At 57.6% G+C, this 11,971-nt stretch overlaps 1 protein-coding gene across 1 annotated transcript; it reads left to right on the top strand.

Moving 5' to 3' along the window:
• Positions 1–3: 3 nt before the first annotated feature.
• Positions 4–10,552, top strand: LOC117870256 (histone-lysine N-methyltransferase SETD1A-like; the record flags this gene model as incomplete). Its single annotated transcript, XM_034757341.1, has 8 exons — positions 4–70; positions 976–1,236; positions 1,809–3,131; positions 3,615–3,784; positions 4,200–4,310; positions 4,516–4,635; positions 4,937–5,074; positions 5,702–10,552. Coding segments are annotated over 8 exons (2,364 nt in total), but the record flags the coding sequence as incomplete, so codon positions are not given.
• Positions 10,553–11,971: the final 1,419 nt, after the last annotated feature.

The following is an 11,971-nucleotide window of genomic DNA, read 5'->3' as shown; positions in this document are numbered from 1 at the left end:
GAGGAGGAAGAGGACGAGCAGGAGGAAGAGGAGGATGCAGCACACAGTGACAAGGAAGAGGAATCAGAAGGTAAAAGAACTGGGATGTTTCCCATTGTTGCCACTAGGGGGCGCTGTGCTGCAGGGAGCTGGGCAGGGCTCAGCAGGGGCACACTCCGCTGGCAGTCAGGGCTGGCTCAGTGTGGCACTAGGGGGCGCTGTGCTGCAGGGAGCACGGTGGGGGCTCAGCAGGGGGCGCTCTCCACTGGCAGTCAGGGCTGGCTCAGTGTGGCACTAGGGGGCGCCGTGCTGCAGGGAGCACGGTGGGGGCTCAGCAGGGGGCGCTCTCCACTGGCAGTCAGGGCTGGCTCAGTGTGGCACTAGGGGGCGCCGTGCTGCAGGGAGCACGGTGGGGGCTCAGCAGGGGGCGCTCTCCACTGGCAGTCAGGGCTGGCTCAGTGTGGCACTAGGGGGCGCCGTGCTGCAGGGAGCACGGTGGGGGCTCAGCAGGGGGCGCTCTCCACTGGCAGTCTGGACTGGCCCCGGTGCCCAGTATTACCAGCACATAAAGGCGGCAGGTGAGGCAGAAACCAGGCCTCTGACGTTCGATGGTTATCACAAGTCCTGGCTCCCCTCAGCCATAGTCAGAGCATGAACCCCAGTGTTCTGGCCAGATCCCCTTACTGTGCTCTGGCTCCCTCCGTCCCCTCTGTGCATCCAGCCCAACCAGGACTCTCCATCGCTTCCCCCCGAAAGATTGAATGTTTGTGTGGGGCTGTTACCCAGCTACCCCTCAGCACTGGGCTAGCCGTTCCCAGGTGGTATCACTGTTCCCAGCTGCCCCACCCCAGAGCTGGCTGCGTCACAGTGCCAAGCAAGCCATCCCTGGGCAGTGTCACTGTGCGGCTGTTCCCAGCTGCCCCGCCCCAGAGCTGGCTGCATCTCAGCAATAGATTGCTATACAGTGGGGACTGAGCTGCCCTTTGCTTTGACTAGAAGCAGCAGAGAGCGAGGACTCCTCTATATACTCCCTCTACGAGGAATCGGACGAGGACAGCGACAGTGCTTCGGACTCTGAGAGCAGCTCGTCCTCTTCCTCCTCCTCCTCGGATGAAGCTGAGAGCGTGGAGGGGACAGCAGAGGACACCATGGATGAGTCCACCATGGACAGCTGCCCCGTGGAGCCAGCAGGGAAGGAGAGCAAAGCAGAGTCCTTGGTGGGCACGGAACTGGAGAAGGTCAAAGAGGCCGCGCTAGGTACGTAGCCAATTATGTCCATCACCTCAGGAAGGGCAGGATCGTCCCCAACTGTCTGTTCCCTGGCAGAGATGGAGACACCCCATTTGCCCGTTCCCACCCGGGCAGGGTCATCCTCAACAGTCTGCTCCCTGGCAGAGATGGAGATGCCCCATCCAGGCCCATCCGCCCGTTCCCACCAGGGGCAGGGTCATCCCCAACCATCTGCTCCCTGGCAGAGATGGAGACACCCCATCCAGGCCCATCCGCCCGTTCCCACCAGGGGCAGAGTCATCCCCAACCATCTGCTCCCTGGCAGAGATGGAGATGACCCGTCTAGTAGGCGCGGAGGGTGAGAGTATGTTGTTGGAGATCGGGGATATCGTGCCATGTGTCGGGGCCCAAGGACGGCAGGATGGGGGCCATGTCGGGAAGGGGTTGAGCTGACAAAGGCTCTTCTGGCTGAGGCCTGTGGTGGGAGGCACTGAAGAGGGGCGCAATAGGGGCCAGGCCAGGAGGCAGTGAGGGGCCCTGGGTTCCATCTCGGTGTGTGGTTGGGGGTCTCTAACCCCCTGTGATCTCCCCCCTCACAGAGCCCACAGCGGAGCAGAAAGCCGCCCCCCCAGAGGAGCGTGAGGCTGAGCTGGCTCCCCGCCCCTCCTCGCCCATCCCCCTCCTGCCACCTCCCAAGAAGCGCCGGAAAACAGTCTCTTTCTCAGCCCCCAGCGAGGAGGAGGTGGCCAAGGCGGGGGCAGAGAAGGTGGCCGAAGCAGCCCCGTCCCCTCTTCCCCTTCCTCCCCTGCCCCCACCCCCTGCCGAGGAGCTAGCGCCTCCCGCAGTAGTGCCTGTGGAACCCGCCTCGCCGATGCCCCAAGTGCCCTTAGTGCAGGACACCCCCCGCCCTGCCACGCCGCCCCCTGCCCCCAAGCCTCCCTTCAGTGGGGGGCGTAAACGGGAGCCCCCCAAAGCCAGCCAAAGAACCATCAGCAACCTGCCGGCCGACCACGCCTCGCTGGTGAAGTGCTGGGCCGAGGAACCGTCTGCTGGCTGCGGACGCCGTCGCTCCCGTTCCCGCTCCTCAGAGCCCCCACGCCCCCTAGCCAGCGGGGAGGCTGAGCGGCTGCGGCTACGGGAGCAGCTGGGCGCCTCGTCCCTCCTGGAGCTGGCCAACCAGCCCGAGGCGGGTGGCGTGGACCTAGCCGTGCTGGCAGACATCGCCCTGAAGATGCCCATTGGCCGCGCCAAAGAGGAGGCCGAGGATTCGGAGGGCACGGAGACATCAGATGAGGCGGAGGAGCAGTCGCCCCCCCGTGCCCTGCCTGCACCCCGAGACAATAGCATCCTCCTGGAGCACAACTACGCCATGGCTGTGAAAGCGGCGCCCCCAGCTCCCCGGAGAGCAGCCAAGGCCGAGGAGGAGGCCCAGGGCCCAGCTGAGCTGCTGCGGGTGGATCTCTTTGGCGGGCACGTCGGGGAGGTGCTGGAGGCACCAGAGGAGGTGGTGGCGGAGGCCAGCGAGGCCAAGGCTGAGCCAGAGGTGGGCGCCCTCCTGGCACTGGCTGGGGAGGAGCGGGCCAGGAGGAAGCGACACCGAGACACAGAGGAGGCACCGGACTCCCCGGCCTCGGAGCTCTGCCCCTCGGAGAGCGAGGAGGAGGAGGAGGAGAGCGAGGACGCTGATGCCGGTGAGACGCGCCGGCGGACGCTGCGCTCCCACTCGCACAAGCCCTGGCCCCAGCCCCTGCCCTCCTTTGAGACCCGCAGCGAGTTCGAGCAGATGACCATCCTCTACGACATCTGGAACTCAGGCCTGGACGTGGAGGACATGCACTACCTGAAACTCACCTACGAGCGCCTGCTGCAGGAGGACAACAGCACCGACTGGCTCAACGACACCCACTGGGTGCACCACACCAATATCCTTACTGTGGAGTCTCTGGGGGGTGCTGGCTCCCATCCCATCCAGGACGGGGCTGGCTAGTTCAGAGGTTGGGAAGGTGAGAGGGGGCCTTTTCTGTCTAGGGAGCATTGGCTCCAATCTGGCCTCAGGTGAGGGACCTGCTGGCTCAGGGAGTGAGAAACGGGACACAGGACCTTTACCCTCTAGGGGGCACTGGCTCCCTTTCAGCTTCCTTTCAGCCTTTCAGCTAAAAGAGGTTTTAGTAGTCAGCTGGATGGCTGGTGTCCTATAGAACATGAGAGTGTGGGATCTGTACCCCGTGGCCTGAGCGGTGGGCATCCCTGTCTGCTCCTGCTGGCACAGCCTGATGCAAGTGGGCCCCCTGGCTGCCAGCCCTAGAGAGGCTGAAAGGCCCATGGATCCTGTCCCCTGGAGGGGATGAGGGATCTGGGCACGTTGATCTCTTCCAGCTGTCCTTTTCCTTAACCCCTGCTCCCACTCACCAACATCGCCAACCCCAAGCGGAAGCGGAAGTCGTCGGACCTGCGGGAGCACCAGACTGGCTGTGCCCGCAGCGAAGGCTACTACCCCATCAGCAAAAAGGAGAAGGACAAATATCTCGACGTGTGTCCTGTGACGGCACAGGAGCTGGAGGTGATGGACACCCAGGTATCAGGAGTGTCCCTGGCAGAGATGGAGACGCCCCGGGGGGCCCATCTCACCATCCCCACTTGAGGCAGGATTGTCTCGGACTGCCTGTTCCCCTGGCAGAAATGGAGACGCCCCAGTTGGGACCATCTCGCCTGTCCCCACCCAGGGCAGGTCATCCCCAACAGCCTGTTCCCCTGGCGGAGATGGAGACGCCCCAGCTGGGCCAGTCTGTCCGGGGGGCAGGATTGTCACCTGGCAGAGGTGGAGCTGCCCCAGCCAGGCCCATCTCGCCTGTCCCCACCCAGGGCAGGTCATCCCCAGCCGCCTGTCTCCCTTGCAGACATGGAGAGTGGGTGGGGGCATTTCAGTGGTTGGTGCTGTGATCCCTTTTGGGGGGACAGATGCTCTAACCCCCTCTCCTGCCGTCTCCCAGGGCACCAACCGCATCCTTTCGGAGCGGAGGTCGGAGCAGCGGCGCCTGCTCAGCGCCATCGGCTCCTCCGCCATCCTGGACAGCGACTTGCTGAAACTCAATCAGCTCAAGGTACGTGCTCAGCGCTGCGGCTCCTCGGTGGGGCAGGACTGGCTTCCCTGGCTACAGAGGGGCACGCAATGTCCTGGGAGGCACTAGGGGGCGCTGTGCTGCAGGGTGCGGGGCAGGAGCTCGGTGCAGGGACACGACTGCCCCCTGAGACCAGTGTGTCCCGGTCACACCAGTACTGTAACCCTCCTGTCCCTCCTCACTCCAGTTCCGTAAGAAGAAGCTGCGGTTTGGCCGGAGCCGTATCCACGAGTGGGGCCTGTTCGCCATGGAGCCGATCGCTGCCGATGAGATGGTGATTGAGTATGTGGGGCAGAACATCCGGCAGGTGAGTCCGGGGGTGTGGCAGTGGCACTGCTCTATTGGTGCCAGGGTGTGTGTGTGTGTGTGTGTGTGTGAGAGAAATGGACAAGGGTCAGTCCCCCAGTTGCCCTACCCCACAGGTGGTTGCATCTTAGCACCGGGTGAGCCATCTGTGTGCAGTGTCACTGTGCGGCTGTTCTCCAGCTGCCCCTCCCCAGCGTTGGCTGCAATTTAGTGCCGGGCGAGCCATTGGGGTGCAGCTGTTCCCATGGGGCAGTGTGTGGCCCAGACTCTCGGAGTCTTCACCGCTCTCCCCCTGCCCGCAGGTGGTGGCCGACATGCGGGAGAAGCGCTACGTGCAGGAGGGCATTGGCAGCAGCTACCTGTTCCGCGTCGACCACGACACCATCATCGACGCCACCAAGTGCGGCAACCTGGCCCGCTTCATCAACCACTGCTGCACGGTGAGGGGGCGGGGCTGCTGGCTTCTCGCCCTGGTGGGGAGGTGCCTGTGGGCTCAGGGAGGGGCCTTGGCGCCTGTTGAGTTGGGATGAGGGCATCTGTGCTACCCGCTGTTCCTTATCCCCTCCCGCTACAGCCAGGCCCAGATCAGGTGACTTCATGAGAGTCTGTGTACTCAGCGCCCTGGGTAGGGGTCGGAGCCACTGGGCTCCTCTGTCCATAGATCTGTTCATCCATCCACCCAGGCTCTGTCTGCTTCCACCCGTCCCTCCCTCCCAGCTCTGTGTCCTTCCGTCCCTCCCTCCGTCAGAGCTTTGTCCTTTTCTGTTCGTCCCTCGCTCGTCTCCAAGCGTGGTCTGTCAGTCTGGGCCACCCAGCTTCTATGGCCCCGCTTTACAGCTGGGGAAGCCCAGCGACTCCGTGTTCACGCTGGGAGTTAGTAGCAGAGCCAGGATTGATCCCCTATCTCCTGGGTCCCTCCCCTCTGTAGCTTGTGTACTTATGAGAGCAGGGCTCGAGGGCACTGCAGGTGGGCTCTCCATATCCCCCCGGGAGGGCCCATCCAACTGGGGGGAGCTAAGGGGGTGGATAACGTGGCTGTCGCTCACCCCACTCCCTGTATCCCTCAGCCCAACTGCTACGCCAAAGTGATCACCATAGAGGCTCAGAAGAAGATCGTCATCTATTCCAAGCAGCCCATCAGCGTCAACGAGGAGATCACCTACGACTACAAGTTCCCCATCGAGGAGAACAAGATTCCCTGCCTGTGCGGCACAGAGAACTGCCGCGGCACCCTGAACTGAGAGCCGTATTTATTGTGTTCCCTGCCCCATCCTCCGGCGCCTTAAGAGCTCCACGTGGCCTGGTAATGGGGCCCACGGCCAGTCGGTTCTCTGCCAGGATCCGCCCTCCTCCCGGGGAAGCCAGGTCCGGATTCAGGTTGCCTTTAGTGACCCCCGCCCCTTGCAGATTGGCTCCAGAGCCAGCGGTCACAACGTTTCGGCATGAGCTGAGTTGGAAGCAGCTTTGCCCAGGCAAGACTCGTTCCTTCCCCGCCCATGACTCCCAGCATGCAGCTCTGCTTAGGACCAGGGCGCTTGACCCAAATCCCCAGGATGCTTTGGGGGCAGCGGAGCAGAGTGCATGCTGGGAGCGGAGCTACCCTCTTTCCATCACAGTTGGGAGTTTTGCTTTGCATTTATATTCCCTGCCTCTGAAGAGGAATTCGGGTCCTTGCCTGCAGGACCCCTCCCTTCTCCCCTGTCCTCCTGCTTGATGGACACCTGTCGCCACCCGGTTGTCAGGGGAAGGGAGCTGAGCATGGTGGGAAATGCCATGGTCTTGCCATTGGCGTGACCATAGTACGCAAGCAGCTGAAAGCACCAGTAATGTATCTAATCACCCAGGGGTCGGAGTCCAAAACATTAGAGCCTGAAGCAGACTCTTCCTGTCCCTCCATCTGTTGTCCCTGCTGCTCTTCACACCCGTACCAGGTAGTTCCCGAGCGCCCTCTACGGCAGGGGAGGATCTGTTTAGCAGGGTCGGGTTTTTACTGTTCTGTTCCCCCTCTCATCAGTTTTGTAACAGGTGCCACTCCTGATTCACTCCACTATGAACACAGCCTCCACCCTTTGATTACAGTGCCTCGCAAAGTCCCGCACCCCTTTAGCATTAATGCCCTGATATTTCTGTGGAGAAATCTTTCCCTCTGGACAAAACAAAACTACCCAGTCCCCTCTCAAATATAACAGAATCAATCAGATCACTTCATCTCCGTATCCTGCTGCCAATCAGTGTGTGCCCCTCCCCCCCCCCCGACATATTAAAAAATAAAATAAAAACACAAGTAGATAATAATAAAGGGGCTGGATTCTCCTCTCGCTCACCCTGGTGTCGCTCGGGCAGAACGTATCTCCAGCGTAAGCCGAGACCAGAATCAAGACCCCCTGTTAATTTTTCTTTAGGAGAAGAAAGTTGTGTATATATTCCAGATGGACTGGCTGTTTCTTGTAGAAACACACAAAAGTTATTGGTATGTAAATATTCTTTTTATTATTTTTTCCCCTCTTCCGACTAAAAAAGAAAAAAATGGTTGTAAATAACAGCTATCTTTTTTTCCCCTCGCCCCAATTTAATTTCCTTCGATGCGAAGTTTGCTTTATTATCCCTGGGGTGAAAACAGAAAGCCCTTTATGGATGGGCACTGGAGAAAATATAGTTTGTTGAGTTGCTTTTTTTAACGGGAGTCGGTTCTGAAAGATAGGAAAACAGGAAATCTGGCTTGTGGATATGGTGCCAACCTTGCCCCAACTTTTGTGGTGGTGTTTGTGAGTCTCAACCGGACGCTGGTTGGGATGGTGGCTTTGTTTTCAAAAGATGAACGCTCCTCCCCGGTGGATTTTGTCAAGGTGGCTGGACTGTCTGGGGTCCAATCTATGAGATGTTGATTTGCCTTCAACTGTGTTTTGATGGGATTTTGTTTGAGAAGGCAGTTAAATTCCTGTCCCTGTTTCTGAGCTTTGGGCTCTTCTGTGCTAAAGCGTAAATCACCAGATCTTGTTTGTTGTTGCATCTGCCTTTTTGAGGTTTGGATTATCCACACCTACACTTCCATCCCCAAATTCTCTTCTCGTTTAGTTTTGCGTTCACCTCAGATTATCCATGTATCCATCCGCAAATTCTCTTCTCTCATCCACAGGGCCGATCTAGATGCCAATACATTGCCCTTCCTATACGGGACTCCGAGATGTAAAGCCAGAGCTGAGATCGACAACCAAATTGTCACCCTTAGCGCTGTTCTCCTTTGCCAGCCAAGTATCCGCTTTTCCAAAATGGCTAGTGATTTTTGGAGTGGCTAGCTCGAGATTCCACACAAATAGCTGGCTTCCGGGGGGCAGATAGTTACCATTTCCTGAAAGTCAGGCCCCTTTCAGGTGTCCGTGTGGGCACCCCAGAAATAGCCGTGTCTGAAGAATCAAGGTTGTTCTTTCCTCAAGTCTGCTTCAAAAGCTTTTTGTCTTGAGCTCAAATCTTTCTCCTGATGACCGTCAGAAGAAGGCCTCAACATCTCATGAGATTGAACCGCTGAACCTTGGCTGTTGGAAACCTTCCTGGCTTTGATTGGAAACTGCTTTGCCTCTGCCATCATGTCACCATGCTGGGAAAACACAGCTGTCGGCAGCTGTCTCTGTCCCCCGGAGAGTTTTTAGCAAATGAAATTGAACTGGGTAACGGTTCATCTGAGATGGGCAGTGGGAGAATCTTGGAGTAAATCCAGAGTGACTCCATTGAGTTTTGCAGGGCTATGGCCAAATTCGGATCCCAGTTACACCAGTCTGAACCTGGAGAGACTCCATTAAAGTCACTCCAGATTTCCTCTGGTGTAACCAACTTTTGTTGGAATCAGTGGAATCAATTGCAGATTCACACTGGCATCAACAGATTCACTCTGGATTTATTCCTGGAGCAGAATCTGCCCCTTCCTGTAAAGTGACATTTGTGACCGATTTATTGCTTGCTGAATCGTAACTGAGTGTGTCTCTTGTCCAAACTCCGCCCCGTGCACGGTGAAGACATCTAAACCTGCCGTCCCCCCTGCAACTCGCTAGATAGAAATACACCAGCCATGGGCTATAGACTCGAACCTCTTAACCCACTGAAACTGGCAGTTTCCTCTGTGTATTATTTAATTCAACTTTAATACAGTGCACAACTTTTCCTCCCAATGAGATCCTCTTGGACATCGATTTTCCCTCTTGGGCGTGTAGGAGACTAGAAGGAAAGTCTTGTTTTTAAAACGTTACACTCAAGCGCCAATGAAACTCATGTCTCTGATATGTCCCCTCTTTCGAGCGGGCTCTAAGCTAGGAAGCAATCTCTGTAACGCCTGCGATACGGGGCATTTAACATGTGCCTAACAACTCAGAACTCCCCCAATTTGAAGCTGGTTTACCGATTTTTAAACCCACCAGCCCCTTGTGTTTTTTTTTTTTTTTTTTACCGTTTCTGTCTGCAATGGGTTTGTAACTTGCCTCATTTTCTCAGCATTGATTTTAATCTCTGGGCTCGCTTCTAACTTTTGGTGTCGGAGCAAATGTTTTTGCCACTCCAGCTCCGCACAGGTGTGGGGAGAATGGGGACCTCCTGTCAGCTCAGAAAGCAAGATTTCAGGCCCTTGCTCTGGAATATGCATATTAGCCAAGGCTTTTAGGCTAGTCTCTCAAGCTTTTCAAAGCTCCCGTGGTCACTTAGAGACGCACAGGTCCAGATCCTCGACAGTATATAGACGTCTAACTCCGTTGACTTCGGTGGGTGTGGGCCACAGCTCCTGTTTCTCGTTGGATCTCGGCGATCCCTGCATCTCTCCAAAGCAGACCACGAGATTGAGCTTCAGTGATAAATGGGAGTCGGGTTTCTAAATGGCCCTGGTTGGAAAGACAACCCGGCACTGAGGAGTCGGCTTTTGAAAAATCACAGCTTCACCTTTTGCTCCACAGCTCATCCAGGAGGGAGAAAATCAATTTCAAAGCCCATCTACCGTGGGGAATATCTGTCCTGGTAGCTGCCCATTCAGATCTCTGCCAGGCGTGAATCACCCTGTCATCTGACCCCACCAACTGATCTTTTTTCTTTTTGTTTAGTCAACACCTCTTCTTGATTTAATTCCAAAGCCACAAACTCTTCCCCTCTTAACTCCCCAGCCACCCCCCATGAATGGAAAGCGATGCCAGCCCATCTGATGGACTTTGATTTAAGAGTCAACCAGGCCTGTGTCTTGTCTGCAGCCCGACATGTCTCAGACCTCGTCCGTTTCCATTGAAACTCACCAACCGTAGGTTCAGCAATCGCATTAAGTAGGTCTCTTAAACAGACGCCTGTCAGCTGAGTTTTCCTTCCCTTCTGCCTTTGGATCTCGTGGGTATGGGAGGCTTTGGGAGCTCTCTTCTCCCGTCTCAACTGAACCGTTGCTTTCTTGGAAGGAAACCCCAAAGAAGGAATCCTGCGCCAGGTGGGGGCACAGAGAGTAGCCAGAACTAGACGTGGATGCAAAGCAGTTTCCAATTATCTCTGTCCAAGCGTCTGAGCCGAGAGAAACCAGATCAGAAACTCAGATGGGAGAAAAGATCACCCCCTACCTCGGTGTCAGACAAAACCCCACTCAGAACCAACTCCCAGAGCTCTAGGGTAGGTCAAAAAACACCCCCCAAAAGTTCCCCCTCTCTCCGTGTGTGTGTGTTGTCAAAGATCTCTCCAGCTGGGGGAGCTGAGCGGCTCAGAGAGTGAAGAAAACAGACACATTCCCCTACCCCTTCTTCACCAAAGTACGAGCGACCTCTCTCCGCGCTATCTTTAATTTGCTGTCCTCGGTTTCCTACTGTACATATGTTAATACGTTGTGGATTCAATACTTGGTGCCAGACAAGCACATTTTTATAAATGTCATTAAACTTTTATTGTAAAAAAAAAAAAAAAAAAAAAAATACAGACACCCAAACGGGGGTTATTTATATTTGTTCTTATCCTGGTTGTGGGTCTCAGGTTTTCGTGTGTGTCTCTCTCGCCCCTGACATCTGTGAGAGAGAGAGAGACTGTGTGTGATTGGCTGTTTTTCCAATCTCGACCCAGGATTGGCTGGCTGAGGGGTGGGGAATGGGACATGGGGCCTTTACCCTCTAGGGCAGGGGCGAGCAAACTTTTTGGCCTGAGGACTGCATTGCGTTTCGGAAATTGTATGGCGGGCCGGTTAGGGGAGGGGGCCCCCACCGCCTATCTGCCCCCCCGCCCCGGGACTCCTGCCCCATCCACACCTCCCTGTCCCCTGACCATCCCCGGACTCCCGCCGCCCCATCAAACTCCTCCTCTCATTCCTGATGGCCCCCCCCGGGACCCCTGCCCCATCCAACCACCTCTTCTCCCTGTCCCCTGACTCCCCCGGAACCCCTGCCACCCCATCCACCCCCCCTTCCTGACTGGCCCCCTGAGACCCCTGCCCCCATTCAACCCTCTGTTCCCTGCCCCAACCCCTGTCCACACCCCTGCCCCCTGACCACCACCCTGAACTCCACTGCCCTCTAGCCAAGCCCCCCGCTCTTCCCCCTTACCATGCTGCCCATAGTTTGCCTACCCCTGCTCTAGGGGGCACTGGCCTCGATCCAGGCCCAGGCCAGGAGACTGGCTTGCTCAGGGGGGCAGGAATGGGACATGGGGACTTTCCCCTCGAGGGGGCACCAGCTCCAATCCAGCACCAGGAAGGGGGACTGGCTGGGTCTGGGGGGTGGGGAAAGGGCCAGGGCCTTTTCTCCCCTAGGGGGCGCTGGCTCTGATCTGGCACAAGAGCTCACCCCGATACCCGCCCACGCCCTGCTGGTGGCAGACAGGCACCAGGGCTGGCTGGCGAGCCCAGAGGTTTGCAAGCGAAAGTGTCTCAGAGTGTGAAAGAGGAACCGGGGGGGTCTGGTTACTGGCTCCTTGCGTCACCTCCTGCTGGGGAGCAGCGCAGGCCGGTAAGGTAAGAATCCAGCCGGCTCTGCCCTGTGCTGGCACGGAGCCCCTGTGGGGCTGGAGCTGGGGGATCCCTGCTGGAATGGGTATTGCCACCACTCCCTGCACTGGGAGGGGAATGGGGTCTAGGGGGTTAGAGCGGGGGAGCTGGAACCCAGGACTCCTGGGTTCTATCCCTGGCTCTGGGAGGGGAGTGGGGGCTAGTGGTTAGAGCAGGAGGGGGCTGGGAGCCAGGACTCCTGGGTTCTATCCCTGGCTCTGGCAGGGGAGTGGGGGCTAGCAGTTAGTGGGGCTGGGCTAGGAACCCGGACGCCTGGCTGCTCTGGCCTGAAGCTGCCCCTCACCCCTCCTCTCTCTGTTGTCCCCCGTCCCCCGGTGCAGGTATCTCGGTGTTCACA

Source organism: Trachemys scripta, unplaced genomic scaffold (genome assembly GCF_013100865.1).
Source record: "Trachemys scripta elegans isolate TJP31775 unplaced genomic scaffold, CAS_Tse_1.0 scaffold_116, whole genome shotgun sequence".
NCBI lineage: Eukaryota > Metazoa > Chordata > Testudines > Emydidae > Trachemys > Trachemys scripta.
The sequence above is the reverse complement of the archived record's forward strand: the minus strand, read 5'-3'. Positions and strand labels throughout refer to the sequence as shown.